The 19,856-nt window shown below is 47.4% G+C and overlaps 1 protein-coding gene across 1 annotated transcript; it reads right to left on the reverse strand.

Annotated features, from left to right (window-relative positions):
- Positions 1-525: 525 nt before the first annotated feature.
- LOC123185289 (uncharacterized) lies at positions 526-1,864 on the reverse strand. Its single transcript, XM_044597216.1, has 2 exons — positions 1,400-1,864; positions 526-1,310 (listed from the first exon to the last, which is right to left on the reverse strand). The coding sequence occupies exons 1-2, from the start codon at positions 1,678-1,680 to the stop codon at positions 992-994; spliced, it is 600 nt and encodes a 199-aa protein (XP_044453151.1). The 5' UTR covers positions 1,681-1,864; the 3' UTR covers positions 526-991.
- Positions 1,865-19,856: the final 17,992 nt, after the last annotated feature.

Below are 19,856 nucleotides of genomic sequence, written 5' to 3' on the forward strand. Positions count from 1 at the left end.
TTCTATTTCTCAGTCCTGAAGATATGCAAGAGGCAAAGAAATCTATGAAAGAAAAAGGTATGAAAGCTGAAGATGTTAAGAATTTACCTCCTATTGAAAAAATACATGGTCTTAATTTACCGCCTGTTGAAGAAACATATGATCTTAATTCTTTACCTATTGAAGAAACTCATGGTCCTGATAACCTGACAGAGGTAGTAAAGGTAAATTCTCTCTATAGATATGATAAAGCTGAAATCCCATTTACTAAGTTTTCTAGCCCATGCTTAGATGAGTTTGATAAATTTATGGTTAAGCAAGAAGATTTTAATGCTTATTTTGGTAGACAATTGAAATACAATTCAAATATGCTTGGACACTTGGGTGATTATATGGCTAATGTCAAAGGCGAACTTAAACTTATTAGTAAACATGCTTCTATGGTTACCACTCAAGTAGAACAAGTACTTAAAGCTCAAAATGATTTGCTCAATGAATTGAATAGTAAGAATCTTTCCCTACTAATAAAGCACGGAGTGCTTCTGGTCGTACGTCGTCGGCGTTTTTGTGAAAAAGCCCCTCTGTTTCTTTGAAATTAACCTGTAGTCCCTGTTTAAGTGGCACTTTGGAAAAACGTTTCGTTTTTGCGTAAAACCCCCTAAATTTGTTAGAAACTATGCCCACAGCCCTTATTCCTTATTGACTGGCTCAGCACCACGCGTCTCGCCGCTTATCCTGCCGTTCTCCATCGCTGGGCATGCGCCGCCGCTTGCCGCCGGCGTCGCGGCGGGCGTCCGCGCTAAGGCGGGCAGGAGACCCATGTGAAATGCTGGTCGCAACGAAGGCCTCGACAGGAAGACTCTAGGAGGTCTCGGGCGCGACGGGGAGCTGGCCGGAGCGCACGGACAGCGGGGGTTTCCGTTGTCCAGGCACAGGCCGGACACGATGGGGAGGGGAGGGCTGGAGCACGGGTGCGCACGCATGGTAGGGAATAGTCATCCCCTGGCGGGGGTCAATGGCATGGGACCGTTGACTGCACCGACGGAGGCGGCGCGGCAGCGATGGGTCCCGGCGCCGCGGGCGGCGGACGGAGCGGAAGAGAGAGGTGGGGTGCTGGCGAGCTCATGCTCGTGCTCGAGCGCCTGAAGAAGATGGGGCGGTGGCGGATTTGAAGCGCTTGACGGCTCGGGCTCCACGGTTGCGAGTCAGGCTTGGCGCGACTGCAGGCAGCGCGGGATGGCGATGCCGAGGACTTGCGGCGGGGAGCCGGTTCACAGCGGCGGGAGCGCGGGGCGACGCGAAGAACAGCAGCGGGCGGCGGAGCACTGCCTCTGCACTTGATCAGAGAGAGATATTCAGAGAGGAAAGCGCATAATGGAAAGGGGAAGAAGAGTGAAGGTGAGGGCGACGGGCACGCGACCTGCGGGCGGGGCTCCGGTGGCGCGGCCTGGCATGTGCGAGGATGAGGCACGTGGTCGCGTATCTGTTCCTGGGGAGGCCTTGGACGGCTGGCGGCTTGAGCTCCAGGCGGCAGGGGGAGCTCCTGAAGAGAGAGAGAAGATGTGTGAGGGTGAGAAAGACAGAGGAAAGGAGAAGGATGGGAAGGAAACAGAGGAGATGGACGCGACGGTCCTGCTGGTTCTGGTTGCCGGCGGCAGGGCACTGGCGGATCTGGCCGTGGGAGAGCGGAGGAGGCCGCATCCATGCGGTGGCAGGAGAAGAAGATGGAGGCGGAAGAATGGAGATATTCTGTGGATAAGGGTAACGCAGTGCGTCTCGGTGGGGATTTGCCTGTTGCTTTTCTTTAATCAGGCGTTGTTGCTGGAAGCTGCGAGACGCACCGATTACAATTCTTTTTTGGGTGCTGCTGTTGGATTTATGTGTGGTTATCTGCTAGATGTCCCCTTCTCACATCGGCCCACAGTGACTATTTGACTCTACCGTCTTATAATCTGATGGCAATACTTTCAACTTAGTAAGCCATATGGCATTCATGTAACTGTGATCTCGGAAATAAAAGTTCATAAGAAAAGAACAAAAACCTTCACTTAACAGTTGTGTTGTACCTTTGCTGAGATAGGTTTGTATAGTATGAAAATATGCTTCAAGATGGAACAAATTATGATTATTAGTCATGCCAGTTGCAGGCACAAAGTCAAACTGGGTGTTGTAATGCTGGACTAAAGATGGACCTTACTCGGAGAAATAAAAAAATTCTACGGCCTTTTATGGGATAATATATCCGACATGCTCCCATTGTGCTTTGCATAATTGTTCTTGGAAGCGTACCGAGCATAAGCATGTCATATATTCAACAAAGCTCTGAAACAATGCACTTTGTCTTTTCTAAACACGCACCGGGTATATGTCAAAACCATTTTCTGTAATCATGGAACTAAGTTTGGAGATGAAATGTCCCCACATACAAAAAAAGCTAGACTTGAATGTATGGGCTTGTAGCCCTCTCCGTGGGGATTTTTGGTGCTGGTTTTATTGCTTTTGACCAATTCCCTCTTTTTTTGAGGGTTTGATCAATTCTCTTGAACATATAGATAAAGAGACTGCATAGTTAGTTTTTGGGATACTTTTTAAATGGGTTGCTTTAGCCAACTAAGATAATAAAAAGTTATGACGCCTATCTCAATAACTTCGGCAATACTATGTACATTAAATTGGACAAGTCAAACAATGCCTACCCTTCCCCTTCCACCCCAAAAAAGAACAATGCATATGTTCGTTAGACTTTTTGCCTAGATGGCGGGCTTTACATGCCATTTCTTATTCATGTTCGAGATATTTGACCGTACTTATTTTCTTAAGAAAACATAGTGATTGGATTATAAGTGCCGGAGTGCGATAATTTTTTATCCCGTTGCAACGCACGGGCTATTTTCCTAGTAATGATAATGCTGTTAGAGTTATTACTAGAGGTGGTAGAATGACTCAGGAACCTTTGTATCCTGAAGGCCACCCTAAGAGAATTGAGCAAGATTCTCAGAGAAATAATGTGGATTCACCTAGTCTTCTAATAGGAAGAGAAAGAAAAATGATAGGACTTTGCATGCTTCTAGTGATCCTATTATTGAAACACCTGAGAATCCAAATGATATTTCTATCTCTGATGCTGAAACACAATCTGGTAATGAACCTGAAACTAGTGATAATGTTAATGATAATGTTCATGATGATGCTCAACCTAGTAATGATAATGATATAGAAATTGAACCTGTTGTTGATCTTGATAACCCACAATCAAAGAATCAACGTTATGATAAGAAAGACTTTGTTACTAGGAAACACGGTAAAGAAAGAGAACCATGCGTTCAGAAACCTATGCCTTTTCCTCCCAAACCATCCAAGAAAAAGGATGATGAGGATTTTGAGCGCTTTGCTAAAATGATTAGACCTATCTTTTTGCGTATGCGATTAACTGATATGCTCAAAATGAATCCTTATGCTAAGTATATGAAAGATATTGTTACAAATAAAAGAAAGATACCGGAAGCTGAAATTTCCACCATGCTTGCTAATTATACTTTTAAGGGTGGAATACCTAAGAAACTAGGAGATCCAGGAGTACCCACCATACCATGCTCCATTAAAAGAAACTATGTGAAAACTGCTTTATGTGATCTTGGAGCCGGTGTTAGTGTTATGCCTCTCTCTTTATATCGTAGACTTGATTTGAATAAGTTGACACCTACTGAAATATCTTTGCAAATGGCTGATAAATCAACTGCTATACATGTCGGTATTTGTGAGGATGTGCCTATTGTAGTTGCAAATGTTACTATTTTAACAGACTTTGTTATTCTTGATATTCCCGAGGATGATAGTATGTCTATTATTCTTGGAAGACCCTTTTTGAATACTGCAGGGGCTGTTATTGATTGCACTAAAGGCAAGGTCACTTTTCATGTTAATGGTAATGAGCATATGGTACACTTTCCGAGGAAACAACCTCAAGTTCATAGTATCAACTCTATTGGAAAAATCCCATCGATTATATTTGGAGGTTTTGAATTTCCTATTCCTATTTTCAAGAAGAAATATGATATTCTTATTATTGGGGATGTGCATATCCCCGTTGAGGTAACATAGTGTTATTCGAAATTTCTCCGGTTCCATGTTATTCGGAATGAGTTCACTGACAACACTTTATCAACCTTGTTAGTGGATTCATTTTGATGATCATGAGATGGATGAAACTAGAAGGCACAACCTTCTGTACCCTCCTTTTACTTTCTGTTATTTATATTAAATAAAATAAAAATAGTATTTTTTGTCTATTATCTGATTATCCGTGCAATATAAAAATACCCCGAAAATAAAAGTTCTCCAAATGCCCTGAAATTTAAATATGTTTTTTCTGAAATATTTGAGAATATTTGGCATGGAGAACACAACAGGAGGAGGTGGCACCTGCCCACGAGGGTCAGGGGCGCCCCCTACCCCCTAGGTGCGCCCCCTGCCTCGTGGGCCCACGGTGGCCCTCCTCCACTTATCCTTTCACCCACACACTCCTTCTTCCTCCCCCAAACATGAATATCCAGCTCAAACCCAAGTCCAAGCTCATTTTGCTGCCATTTTCGATCTCCTTGCTCAAAGCACCTCTCACAAAACTGCTTGGGGAGATTGTTCCTTGGTATGTGACTCCTCCATCGGTCCAATTAGTTTTTGTTCTAGTGCTTTATTCATTGCAAATTTTTTCTGCCTAGGTGACCATGTTCTTGAGCTTGCATGTCAAATTTATATGGTCAAAAGTAGTTTTGATGCATGATATAGGCCCTAGGCACTTGTAGGAGTAGTTGCTATCAATATTATTGAGTTTGGTTTACTTTTATTTTGAAGTTACTAAAAATTTCAGAATTTTTCATAAAACAATGAAGAGACTTTTGAGGGGCTCATCGAGCCGAAGCTCGAAGGAAAAGGCACAAAAGCCCAAATATAATCTGCCTCGCACCACGGAGATTCGGTCGTGTGAATGGCCTTCTGATGATTTCTTGAGAGCAGCCGAGATTTATGAAGATTTTTATGAATTGGCTAAGAATGCAAGCCTCACCGCTTTCCTCCACAACCAACGAGATCAGTATCTCTTACTCACAAATATCTTTGTGCAAAACTTTCATTTCCATTCTAGGAGCTCACCACCTATGGTGGAGTTTTATTTATATAATGAGCATAAGGAGATGTCACTTTATGATTTTTGTTGGGTTTGTTTGGTCCCTTTCGAGGGCACGACAGAGGAACCACATCGCAGCGATGTGGATGGGTTTATTGATATCATCACTGTAGGGGAAACGAGGAAGGTTTCCGATGCACGAATCACTAGCATACATTTCCCTGTTTTATGCTATGTTGCAATATTTGCTAGTCGTTGCTTAATTGGTCGCGGAAACTGTGGAAACCTTAGTGTTCCTGATATTATTATTTTGCTCCACGGTTTATTCAGTGATAACTCTGTTAGTATGGGCGACATTATTGCTAAACGGTTAAGTCTGAACCATACAAAGGGCCCCATCTTTGGAGGCATCTATGCTTCACGCCTAGCTGCACATTTTAATATACCTATTAGGCATTATGAGAAGGAAGAAAAATTGCTGCCTCGTGTTTACTTAGATTATAAGAGTATGGTAGCGCACGATTTTATTGTTAAGAATAGGGAAGGGGAGCTTAAATACAAATTGTTCTTTGATAAACATCATCCTGAGACTATTACCCTGCCTGCTCCTTCCTTGTTTGATTTATCTGCAGGCCAGTACCTTGTTCCGTTAGAGGCTATTCACACCTATCGGAACCCTACATCAGCCACGGAGCCAGAGCCGGAACCATAGGTTGATCCTCCACGACAGTCTAATTACCATTGGGATCCGGAAATGATTGCCAACCAATGGCAGTCAGAGTCTTCTTCATCTCAGTACGACCCCAACTATTATTATGGATATTCGCCAGGCCGACCGTGGCCATAGACCAACTTACGCCAAAAGCCTAAGCTTGGGGGAGTACGTATTTCTCACTGACATTACATTTATGTTCACACACTCATTGCCAGATGTCGGTGCTCATACTTTTTCCTTGTATCATCCATGCTAGTTTATTTCCCTTTTTATGCTTTCTTCTTGTGTGTTTGATAAACCTTAAGAAAAACCAAAAAAAATTAGTTGTAGATTTTAATTATTTTACTTTCCATGCTTGTAGTAGTAATTAAAAAGAAAACCCAAAAAGATTTCCTGTTCTTCTTTTACTTGTTGGGAGGTCTCCCATGTAAATAGTTTTATTTCTTTTCTTTTCTTTGGGGGTCGATAGGAGAAGACCATAATTAAATTGTTGAACTGGCTCTTATACGCATTATTGTTGATCTGACAAAAGAGCCCATATTGCCTTGTCTTCTCCTGTTTATTGAATGCTTGCAGATTCCAGCTTAGTCCAATGCACATGTACTATTATTATTATCCACATCGTTCGGTCGTGCAAGTGAAAGGCAATAATGATGATTATATGATGAACTTATTGAGATGAGAAAAACTGGTATGAACTCGACCTCTCTTGTTTTTGTAAATATGATTAGTTCATCGTTCCTGATTCAGCCTATTATGAATAAACATGTTTACAATGACAACTAGAGATCATAGTTCTTGTGCCATGCTTGATTAGCTAGGAGCTTATAATGGTTTACCTTGCGTGCCAACATTCTATTAAAATGGTTGTGATGTAGTATGATAGGGTGGTATCCTCCTCTGAATGATTTAAGTGACTTGACTTGGCGCATGTTCACGCATCTAGTTGAAACAAAATCAACATAGCCTTCATGATATTTATGTTCATGGTGGATTATATCCTACTCATGCTTGCATTTGGTGTTGATTAATTCTTATGCATGTTCATGACTGTTGTTGCTCTCTAGCTGGCCGCTTCCCAGTCTTTTGCTAGCCTTCACCTGTACTAAGTAGGAATACTGCTTGTGCATCCAACTCCATAAACCCCAAAGTTATTCCATATGAGTCCACCATACCTACCTATATACGGTATCTACCTGCCGTTCCAAGTAAATTTGTATGTGCCAAACTCTAAACCTTCAAATAAATATCCTGTTTTGTATGCTCGAATAGCTCATGTATCAACTAGGGCTGTCCGTATCTTCCATGTTAGGTGGGTTATTGTCAAGAGGAGTGGACTCCGCTCCTCACTCACGAGAAAAATGGCTGGTCACCGGGATGCCCAGTCCCATGCTTTATGCAAATCAAATCAAAATAATTGCAAACAAAACTCCCCCCGGACTCTTGTTAGTTGGAGGCACTCGTTGTTTCGAGCAAGCCATGGATTGATGCTTGTTGGTGGAGGGGGAGTATAAACTTTACCGTTCTATTTGGGAACCGCCTATAATGTGTGTAGCATGGAAGATATTGCCATCTCTTGGTTGTTATGTTGACTATGAAAGTATACCGCTCAAAATATTATTCACCTCTATTTCAAAACCGAGCTCTGGCACCTCTACAAATTCCTGCTTCCCTCTGCGAAGGGCCTATCTATTTACTTTCATGTTGAGTCATCATCCTCTTATTAAAAAGCACTAGTTGGAGAGCACTGCTGTCATTTGCATTCATTACTGTTAGTTTACATTGAGTATGACTTGACTGGATCTCTTTTACCATGAATTACAATGTCTAGCCAGTCCTTGATCTTTAAAGGTGCTCTGCATTTATGTTTTGCGGTCTCAGAAAGGGCTAGCGAGATACCATCTTGTTATATCATATTATGATTGTTTTGAGAAAGTGTTGTCATCCGAGATTTATTATTATTGCTCGCTAGTTGATTATGCCATTGATATGAGTAAACTTGAGACCTAAGCATTATTGTGAATGTGGTTAGTCATAATCTTTGCTGAAAACTTGAATGCTGGCTTTACATATTTAAAACAACAAGAGCAAACAGAGTTTGTAAAAGTTTTTCTTTATCACTTTCAGTTTATCAACTGAATTGCTTGAGGACAAGCAAGGGTTTAAGCTTGGGGGAGATGATACGTCTCCGTCGTATCTACTTTTCCAAACACTTATGCCCTTGTTTTGGACTCTAACTTGCATGTTTGAATGGAACTAACCCAGACTAATGCTGTTTTCAGCAGAATTACCATGGTGTTATTTATGTGCAGAAACAAAAGTTCTCGGAATGACCTGAAACTTCACGGAACAACTTTTCAGAAATACTAAAAAATCCTTGCAAAAGATGAAGGACAGGGGGGCCACCACCTGTCCACGAGGGTGGGGGGCGCGCCCTCCCTACCTCGTGGGCCCCTGGAGCTCCTCCGACCTCAACTCCAGCTCTATATATTTGGTTTCGGGGAGAAAAAAATAAAAGAGAAGGATTCATCGCATTTTACGATACGGAGCTGCCGCCAAGCCCTAAAACCTCTCGGGAGGGCTGATCTGGAGTCCATTCGGGGCTCCGGAGAGGGGAATCCGTCGCCATCGTCATCATCAACCATCCTCCATCACCAATTTCATGATGCTCACCGCCGTGCGTGAGTAATTCCATCGTAGGCTTGCTGGACGGTGATGGGTTGGATGGGATCTATCATGTAATCGAGTTAGTTTTGTTAGGGTTTGATCCCTAGTATCCACTATGTTCTGAGATTGATGTTGCTATGACTTTGCTATGCTTAATGCTTTTCACTAGGGCCCGAGTGCCATGATTTCAGATCTGAACCTATTATGTTTTGATCAATATATGAGAGTTCTTGATCCTATCTTGCAAGTCTATAGTCACCTATTATGTGTTATGATCCGTTAACCCCGGAGTGACAATAATCGAGATACTTACCGGTGATGACCATAGTTTGAGGAGTTCATGTATTCACTATGTGTTAATGCTTTGGTCCGGTACTCTATTAAAAGGAGGCCTTAATATCCCTTAGTTTTCATTAGGACCCCGCTGCCACGGGAGGGTAGGACAAAATATGTCATGCAAATTCTTTTCCATAAGCATGTATGACTATATTCGGAATACATGCCTACATTACATTGATGAACTGGAGCTAGTTCTATGTCACCCTAGGTTATGATTGTTACATGATGAACCGCATCCGGTATAATTCTCCATCACCGATCCATTGCCTATGAGCTTTCGATATATTGTTCTTCGCTTATTTACTTTTCTGTTGCTATTGCTATGATCATTACAAATTACCAAAAACATTAATTTTGCTATCATTACCTTTTGCTACCATTACCACTACTATCATATTACTTTGCTACTAAATACTTTGCTGTAGATATTAAGTTTCCAGGTGTGGTTGAATTGAAAACTCAGCTGCTAATACTTGAGAATATTCTTTGGCTCCCCTTGTGTCGAATCAATAAATTTGGGTTGAATACTCTACCCTCGAAAACTGTTGTGATCCCCTATACTTGTGGGTTATCATACATCGTCCCGCAACCAACTCATTAGTTGCAATGCTTGCAAGGATTAAGTGATGTGCATTACCGAGAGGGCCCAGAGATACCTCTCCGACTATCGGAGTGACAAATCCTAATCTCGAAATACGCCAACCCAACAAATACCTTCGGAGACACCTGTAGAGCACCTTTATAATCACCCAGTTACGTTGTGACGTTTGGTAGCACACAAAGCATTCCTCCGGTAAACGGGAGTTGCATAATCTCATAGTCATAGGAACATGTATAAGTCATGAAGAAAGCAATAGCAACATACTAAACGATCGAGTGCTAAGCTAACGGAATGGGTCAAGTCAATCACATCATTCTCCTAATGATGTGATCCCGTTAATCAAATGACAACTCATGTCAATGGCTAGGAAACATAACCATCTTTGATCAACGAGCTAGTCAAGTAGAGGCATACTAGTGACACTCTGTTTGTCTATGTATTCACACAAGTATTATGTTTCCAGTTAATACAATTCTAGCATGAATAATAAACATTTATCATGATATAAGGAGATAAATAATAACTTTATTATTGCCTCTAGGGCATATTTCCTTCACCTGTACTCGCCAACACTGCTTTAGCACCCCTGCACACTTTGTCTGACCACATGTCTCACCATTAGTGTCTTGGTCTGTCGCTGTGTCCCGTGCTTACCGCACGTCTCACCGCCATCACCGCATCGAGCCTATGCTATCCTGGTCGAGTCTCTCGGGTAGCTAGCCCACACTGCCTCAACCCCCACTGCAAAGAACCACCAATCATCACCGATTGATGCCAAGTATCACGTCTCCATTAGACCACTGGTACCCAGTCTGAAACCACGTGTCTCTTGCTATCCCGCTGAAATAGGCTTCGACTCTCCATGCATTTAGGCCGTAGCCCCTCCATCAGCAGAGAGTGAAGCCTTCCATCAGACTCCAGCTCCACCTTCAACATAACTCCATGTAGCTGCACTTTTGCTACCCCGCGCTCCGTCGACTTCAAGCTCTCATGTGCACCGTCTTGAATCAACCATGCGCCATAGTCTGTCGAAGCCGCACAAGCCCTCAGGCCTGCACCACATGTTTCCATGCCCCAGAAGTCGGCCACCATTAGCATCACGCTCCTATGTCATCATCGTTGAAGTCACCGCAGTCTTCTGCTTTTGACCAACATCCATGTCGATCCATCAAACTGTCCAGTCCGACCTAGCCGAAATTATCCGACTGCAACCATGCTCCACCCTGCATCTTGTTCGCCCGCACAACTCCGTGCACTGCTTGACGCCCCGTGTTTGCACGATCCCATCACGACATGCTCCAGACTCATTCGAGCCTTATACGCACCTCGCCATCCTCGGTTCCCATTTGACTACCACTCGAATAACACCAGTGCTGCCACGCTGATCTCCTTAGCGTTCGAAGCAAAGAACCCAAAACTAGTCCCTGTAGTCTCTTGTGTACGTGTGCAACCAACTCAAACAATTTCATCCACACCTGTAGCACCATGTGACTTCCTGACTAATTTTCTTGTTCTATTCTTTTCCACGCATGAGATCAACATGTTAGTAACCAGCAAATTCCAAGTTCCGACACACGACAATACCTTCCAGAACCAATTTTTTTCCTTAAACAAATCTCACGTCTTTGCATATACGTACGAGCTTCTAGTGCCAAAGCATCACTAGACCACATACAATCGATCAGTGCCATGGTGCGCGTCTCTCCCTGGGCCTTCCCGCTCCATGGGCCGCCGCTGCACAAGCAAACTCCCGCCTGGGCCAGCCTCTGCTCTCGGCCTGCTATTGTGCTATGCCTACAGGGCCTGTCCACCAGCGCCACTTGGGCCGTGGCCCCCTGGCACTACACGCCCAGGCCACCGAGATATATTACACCGCCGCATCGAACATCAATCCGTCTACTCGTCTAGGGATTCCTACTGATGCACGCACCGATCCGATCTGCACAATGTCTCCGCCTCTTGATCAGGATGAACTTGCCGTCGCCACTTTTGCTGCTACGGATCTGCTCGTAGCGCGAGCCACCCATCGTGTATTCTGATCGCTTCTTAGATTGAAACAAAACCGACACCTCTGCGTTCTCAATCTCCTCGCTGCAACTTGCCGACCCTAAGGTCACGATCCGTCCCCGCAGAATTTCTCCGGTAGTCATCTCCCTCTAGATCAACACGAACCGCCTCGATCTTTAACCTTGCTCATGATACCACTTGTTAGAATTAATCCGAGGCCACCATCGATCTACGAAGGACCAAGCAATCCAACGAGCATGACTGAGGGAGTCCTGGATTAGGGGGTCTCCGGACAGCCGGACTATATCCTTTGGCCAGACTGTTGGACTATGAAGATACAAGATTGAAGACTTTGTCCCGTGTCCGGATGGGACTCTACTTGGCGTGGAAAGCAAGCTAGGCAATATGTATATGTATATCTCCTCCTTTGTAACCGACCTTGTGTAACCCTAGCCCCCTCCGGTGTCTATATAAACTGGAGGGTTTTAGTCCGTAGGAGAACATACAATCATACCATAGGCTAGCTTCTAGGGTTTAGCCTCTCTGATCTCGTGGTAGATCAACTCTTGTACTACTCATATTATCAAGAATAATCAAGCAGGACGTAGGGTTTTACCTCCATCAAGAGGGCCCGAACCTGGGTAAAACATCGTGTCCCCAGCCCCTGTTACCATACGCCTTAGACACACAGTTCGGGACCCCCTACCCGAGATCCGCCGGTTTTGACACCGACATTGGTGCTTTCATTGAGAGTTCCTCTGTGTCGTCGCCATTAGTCTTGATGGCTCCTTCGATCATCGATAGCGATGCAGTCTAGGGTGAGACTTTTCTCCCCGGACAGATCTTTGTATTCGGCGGCTTCGCACTGCGGGTGAACTCGCTTGGCCATCTAGAGCAGATCGAGAGTTACACCCCTGGCCATCAGGTCAGGTTTGGAAGCTTAAACTACACGGCCAATATCCGCGGAGACTTGATCTTCGACGGATTCGAGCCCCTGCCTAGTGCGCCACACGGCCACAATGAGCATGATTTAGCTCTGCCATCGGACAGTGTCCAGGAAATCGCGCCAGCAACCATTCCGACCCTCAATTCGGAGCTAGCTGCGCCTTGCATGAGCGGGTGGATAGACCCCGCCATCGAGGCCGCACTCTCATCGGCGATCGAGCCGAGTATAGACCTTACCCTTCATGAGAGCCGTGATGCCGAACTACCGGATTCCTCCCCGGCCACGGACCCCAACCGCCTGCGCCCGTGCCTATCGAATCTGATTGGGCGCCGATCATGGAGTTTACCTCCGCGGATATATTTTAGCACTCGCCCTTCGGCCACATACTGAACTCATTAAGGTCTCTCTCCTTGTCAGGAGAATCCTGGACGAACTATGTCCGACATGATTGGGATGCGGATGACGAAGAAATTCGCCGCCCACCCACCACCCACTTAGTAGCCACTATCGACGACTTAACCAACATGCTCGACTTCGACTCCGAAGACATCGACGGCATGGACGACGATGCGGGAGGCAAAGAGGAATCATTGCCCACCGGGCACTGGACAACCACCTCATCATATGATATATACATGGTGGACACACCCAAAGCAGGCAATGGCGATGAGACAGTGGAGGATGACCCCTCCAAGAAGCAACCCAAGCGCCGGCATCAGCGGCGCCGCTCTAAGTCTCGCCAAAGCAAAAGCGGTGACCCTGACACAGGAGATAATAGCACTCCGGACAGTGCCGAAGACGACAACAATCCCCTCCAGCAAGATCCAGGGTAGGAGGATGGAGAAGCCAGCCCTCCAGAAAGAGCGACAGATGGAGAGGCGGAGGATGATAATTACATGCCTCCCTCCGAAGACGAGGCAAGACTCGACGATGAAGAATTCGTCGTGCCTGAGGATCCCGTCGAACAAGAGCGCTTCAAGCGCCGGCTTATAGCCACGGCAACTAGCCTTAAGAAAAAGCAACAGAAGCTTCAAGCTGATCGAGATTTGCTAGTTGACAGATGGACTGAAGTCCTTGCGGCCGAGGAATATAAACTCGAACGGCACTCCAAGAGTTACCCAAAGTAGAGGTTGCTACCTCGATTGGAGGAGGAAGCACTCAAACCTACATCTCCAGCATACGATGCGGCTGACCGGCCGCCTCTTGGTCGCGATAGAGAGGCATTTCAGCCAGAAGCTCAGCCCGCACTACGACGCCACTCAAATAAAAATGTCAAGGCATGGGGAAATACGCCAGACCTACGAGACGTATTGGAGGACAAAGCAAAACATGCAAGATCGATCTATGGATCACGAGGGCGCGCCACTATGCGAGACGATAACCGTCACGCCGGATACAGTAAAAGTAGGTGCGACCGTGCCGAACACAGCGGGCAAGACTCATTTGAGCTGCGTTGCGATATAGCCCAGTACAGAGGCGCCGCACACCCCCTATGCTTCACAGACAAAGTAATGGATCACCAAATCCCAGAGGGTTTCAAACCCGTAAATATCGAATCATATGACGGCACAACAGATCCTGCGGTATGGATCGAGGATTTCCTCCTGCACATCCACATGGCCCGCGGTGATGATCTACACGCCATCAAATACCTCCCACTCAAGCTCAAAGGACCAGCTCGACATTGGCTCAACAACTTGCCAGCAGAGTCCATTGGCTGTTGGGAAGATCTGGAAGCCGCATTCCTCGACAACTTCCAGGGCACTTATGTGCGACCGCCAGATGCCGATGACTTGAGCCACATAATTCAGCAGCGAGAGGAATCGGCCAGGAAATTCTGGACACGGTTCCTAACAAAGAAGAATCAAATCGTCGACTGTCCGGATGTAGAGGCCCTAGCAGCTTTTAAGCATAACATCTGCGACGAGTGGCTCGCCCGGCACCTTGGCCAAGAAAAGCCCTCTATGGCAGCCCTCACGACACTCATGACCCGCTTTTGTGTGGGAGAAGACGGCTGGCTGGCTTGTAGCAATAACATATCAAAGAACCATGGTACTTTGGATACCAAGGATGGCAATGGTAGGTCATGTCACAACAAACACAAGCGCCGCATTAACAGCGACAATACAGAGGATATGACAATCAATGCTAGATTCAAAGGCTCTAAACCCAGTCAGCGGAAAAAGCCATTTAAAAGAAGCACTCCAGACCCATCCAGTGTGGACCGTATACTCGATCGCTCGTGTCAAATACACGACACCCCCGACAAGCCAGCCAACCACACCAACAGGGATTGTTGGGTGCTCAAGCAGGCCGACAAGTTAAATGCCGAAAACAAAGATAAGGGTTCGCATAGCGATGACGAGGAGGAGCCCCAGCAGCCGAACACCGGAGGACAGAAGAGGTTCCCCCCACAAGTGTGGATGGTTAACATGATATATGCAACGCACATCCCCAAGAGGGAGCGGAAGCGTGCGCTAAGGGACATATACGCGTTGTAGCTAGTTGCCCCAAAGTTCAACCCATGGTCCTCTTGCCCGATCACCTTTGATCGCAGGGACCACCCCACTAGTATCCGTCATGGCGGATTCGCCGCACTGGTTCTAGACCCAATCATTGACGGATTTCACCTCACTCGAGTCCTTATGGGCGGCGGCAGCAACCTGAACCTGCTTTACCAGGACACAGTGCGCAAAATGGGTATAGACCCCTCAAGGATCAAACCCACAAAAATGACCTTCAAAGGTGTCATACCAGGTGTAGAGGCCCATTGCACAGGCTCAGTCACACTGGAAGTGGTCTTCGGATCCCCGGATAACTTTCAAAGTGAGGAGTAAATCTTCGATATAGTCCCGTTCCGCAGTGGCTATCATGCACTGCTCGGACGAACCGCATTTGCGAGATTCAATGCGGTACCACATTATGCATACCTCAAGCTCAAGATGCTAGGACCTCGGGGGGTCATCACAGTTAATGGAAACACAGAGCGCTCTCTCCGCCCGGAGGAGCACACTACGGCCCTCGCAGCAGAAGCACAAAGCAGCCTCTTAAGGCAATCCACTAGTTCGGCGATTAAGGACCCGAACACCTTCAAGCGCGCCCGGAGTAATTGGCAACAAGACCGCATGGCACGTTCTGAGCTTGCATAGCAATGCGGCCCCCACCCCAGTCCCAGCCAAATGGCGAAATCCGTGCCGCGCGTACATAATTACGCATTGAAAATACCATGGGCATAGGTGGGGAGGAGGGCACGACTACGGCACGCCCCAAGACGCGGCTCAACCGCACTAGGGGCTTCCCGCTTTGTTATTTTTCTCTCTTTCAGGACTTTAATCTCTGGAAACCCTGTCCAGCAATATGACTGCCGAACACATGATGCAGCAATCAAGGAGGCAGAAAGCTACGTCGCACCACGGAACTCCCAGGTGGATTACGATAACGAGTGAAATACTTGCTTTAATGCCATTCCTCAGCTTGCCCTTGGAGGGGACATGTCAAATAGTCCTACTTTTTGCTTATCGCACTACTTGTATCATTTTGCTTTAACGCACCTTTTTGAATAAACAATGCATAGCACTAGACTATTATCTCATTCTTTATTCTTCCTTTTATATATATATGTTCATTTCATGACATCCAGCACCCGTACACTCTTGTACGGCTAATACGCTAGGGGCTTAAGCATACCCGATAATACGGCGTGAGAAGTCCGAACACTTTAGACAGTGCGGCACCCCGAACTTATAGCATTATATGCATCAGCTCCGAATCATGTCTCGGGTCAATAATGGGTTTGCCCGGCTCCCATGTTTTGGTACCTTACGTTCCGCTATATCGGCTAAGGTAGCACCGGGAGAACTACTACGATTGTGCCCCGGTTCAGCTGGGCTAAGCACCTCAGTAGAGAAAGCTAAAACTGATTGTCATGATAAGGCGAGAGACTGGTCGTTGTTCGAGAGGTTTCGAGTCCCTAAAGACTTATGCCGCTTAGAGCGAGGAGTCGGCTTTGTCCGGCTTAAGGCGTGTATAGCGCCCCAAATTCGGCCTTCCGAATACTAGGGGCTTCGCCAAAATTTAAAATTATAGAATTCTATGGCTAAGTGAGAGTGATAAAGCATTATAGTCCGATTGCCTTGTTCGTTGCGCTGAGCACCTCCCTCGAAGGACCCAAAAATGGGAACAAGAGTGCTCAGGTTTATCCCGAACACCCCAGCACTCGTGGCATGGGGGCAGAAGCCGACGACTAGCCATATCTCAGATTTGATAAACAGCCGAACATAAGGTAATATTTTAAATTCAAACAAGCGTTGCATAGCGCATATGAACAAGTTTTCATGCCACGGGATCACACAAGCAAGTTCATTCAAATATTACATCTTTCGCACACTCGTCCGCTACAAGACGGGCACCCTTCAGGACACCCTCATAATACATCTCGGGGTGGCGATGCTCCTTGCCCTGCGGTGGCCCCTCCTTCACCAGCTTCTCGGCGTCCATCTTGGCCCAGTGCACCTTCGCACGGGCAAAAGCCCGACGTGCACCCTCGATGCAGATGGACCGCTTGATGACTTCCAGCCGTGGACAGGCATCCACAAGCCGCCGCACCAGGCCGAAGTAGCTGTTGGGAAGGGCGTCGCCAGGCCACATCCGGACTATAAAGCCCTTCATGGCCTGTTCGGCCACCTTGTGCAGCTCGACCAGTTGCTTCAACTGGTCGCTCATAGGCATCGAGTGTTCGGTCCCAGTATACTGAGACCACAACAGCTTCTCCGTCGAGCTTCCCTCCTTGGCCTGCTAAAACTTTGCGGCATCCGACACGCTGCGGGGCAAATCTGCGAATGCTCCTGGAGAGCTCCGGACTCGGGTAAGTAACAAGTAATTTACTTTCACATGCTTGCTTTGTATATTGAATGCCTTACCCGCCGCTATCTTCCTCATCGCCTCAATCTCCTGGAGGGCCTTTTGGGCTTCAGCCTTGGCACTCTTTGCGCTCTCAAGGGCCGCGGCAAGCTCAGACTCTCGCGTCTTCGAGTCAAGCTCCAACGCCTCGTGCTTCGTCACGAGAGCTTGGAGCTCTTGCTGCACCTCTCCCACCTGTGCCTCTTGCTTTTCCCGCTCGGTGCGCTCCTAGGCCGCTTTGTTTTTGGCCTCATACATCGCTTGCTTCAGGGTCGCCACTTCGGTCGTGGCCCCTGGCAAATTCATAATGATCCTGTCATTTTGCAATCGCATCTTTTTTTTGCATATATATATATATATAGACAAGGTATTACTTACCTTTGTTCTCCTCGAGCTGCCTCTTGGCAAGGCCGAGCTCTTTCTCGGACCCCTCGAGGTCCTGCTTCAGTGCGGCGACCTCCGCAGTCAGTGCGGCAGAGGCTAGCAGCGAAGCCTGCATACGTATACAGACATACTTATATTAGACTCCTGCAGATATTATTTGATCCTCTATTCGGCTTTTCTTTGTGAACACCAAACAGAGCATCAGGGGCTACTGTCTATGTGGTAGTATTTTTCCTATATTTTAAATACTTACCTCAAAGCCTGTTAGAAGGCTGGCACAGGCTTCAGTCAGTCCGCTCTTGGCGGACTGAACCTTCTTGATCACCGCACTCATAATAGTGCGGTGCTCTTCGTTGATGGAAACGCCGCGAAGCGCTCCCAGCAGGTTGTCCAGTGCCTCTGGATAGACAGAGGTCACCGGCACGGGCGTCTTACCCCTTTTGAAAGGGGGCCGCCTGCCCGAATCCGGAACCACTGGAGGTTCCGGCGCGGTGTTCGGCTGAGAACCGAACTTGGAGCCCCCGGGAGCCTTGCTCCCTTTGCTCCTGGAGTCCGGAAGGTCGCCTTGAGGCGCCTCCGGGACTATCTCCCCCTGGCTCGGTGCCCCTTGAGACAATACCTCGGCGTTGTCCGTAGGGCAAGGGGAGGAGGCGGTCGGAAGTGGATCGCTATCCATATCCGACGAATCCAAGGAGCCGTCTGACGAGGATACGTCGATACGGGTTTGGGGAGGTCTTCATAATCATATTCGGCATTAAGGGAAGCAGTGCGACAAAGGTATGCTATGAGTTACTCTGGTATCCGAATACTTACGACTTCCCCAGGGGCTTGGTCCCGAGCAGCCACTCATCTTTGCCTTCGGCGGCGGTGGTGGAGTAGTCCGGAAGGAGAGTCCTTCCCTTCTTGGACCCTTTGGCCTCCCCGGTTGGGGCGGCCTTCCTTTTCTTGTCTCCCCCGGCTGGAGGGGGAGCATCTTCATCTTCCTCCTCCTCATCTTCATGAGAGGAGTGCGTCGCGGAGTTATCGGACGATGAGTCCGATACCACCTGGCGCCGGGAACTCTTGCGGGTTCCCTTGGCCTTCTTCTTGGTCTTCTCCGGCACCTTATAAGGAGCCGGAGTCAGCATCTCCGTCAGGAGAGCGTCCGCAGTGTCTTCGGGCAGAGGGGCCAGACAGTCAATCTGCTCTGTTGCCTCCACCCAGTCCTGTCAAAGGCATGGGAGCTCAGACCTCGCACATGGTTAAGCTATAGGAAATAAATATCCTACCAGATGTACAGAACTTACCGAATTCGCTGGGCACTTCACGCTTAGCCCGCGGTCCTCGGTGAGAGAGGGGGGACCTCGGCGCCCTTGAACAACACCCTCCAGACGTCTTTGTCCGTCGTGTCGAAGAGCTCGCTTAGAGTCTGGTGCCGGGCCGGGTCGAACTCCCATAAGTTAAAATCCCATTATTGACACGGGAGGATCCGGCGAAAGAGCATGACCTGGACTATGTTGAAAAGCATAAGTTTCTTGCTTGTCATGTTTCGGATACACTTATGGAGTCCGTCCAGCTCCACCGATGAACCCCAGGAGAAGCCCTTCTCCTTCCAGGAAGTGAGCCGCGTGGGGATTCCGGATCGAAACTTGGGGGCAACCACCCAGTTGGTGTCGCGCGGCTCGGTGATGTAGAACCACCCCGATTGCCACCCCTTTATGGTCTCCACGAAGGAGCCCTCGAGCCATGTAACGTTTGGCATCTTACCCACCATGGCTCTGCCGCATTCTGCTTGTTGGCCACCCACCACCTTCGGCTTGATATTGAAGGTCTTCAGCCAAAGGCCGAAGTGGGGCCGGATGCGGAGGAAGGCCTCGCACACGACGATGAACGCCGAGATGTTGAGGATGAAGTTCGGGGCCAGATCATGAAAGTCCAGCCCATAGTAGAACATGAGGCCACGAACAAATGGATGGAGGGGAAACCCCAGTCCGCGGACGAAGTGGTGGAGGAAGACCTGTAACACCACGGATGTAATTTAGCTTATCGGTATCCCAACGCTTGCCGTTTCCAGCCTAAGTTATTTTATTTTCCTCGGTGTTGGGTTTTTGTCTCCGTGTGTTTTTGTCTTTGTCATGCATCTCATAGGATGTCATCATGTGCATTGCATTTGCATACGTGTTCGTCTCATGCATCCGAGCATTTTCCCCGTTGTCCG

The sequence above is a fragment of the Triticum aestivum genome, chromosome 2A (assembly GCF_018294505.1).
Source record: "Triticum aestivum cultivar Chinese Spring chromosome 2A, IWGSC CS RefSeq v2.1, whole genome shotgun sequence".
NCBI classification, from domain to species: domain Eukaryota; kingdom Viridiplantae; phylum Streptophyta; class Magnoliopsida; order Poales; family Poaceae; genus Triticum; species Triticum aestivum.

Bases quoted from the DNA above. Each gene is read 5' to 3' on its own strand.
- LOC123185289 (XM_044597216.1), bottom strand. From the start codon at position 1,680: ATGCGGCCTCCTCCGCTCTCCCACGGCCAGATCCGCCAGTGCCCTGCC. The intron at 1,311-1,399 runs GTCGCGTGCCCG...GATCAAGTGCAG, and splicing joins CACCGGAGCCCCGCCCGCAG to AGGCAGTGCTCCGCCGCCCG.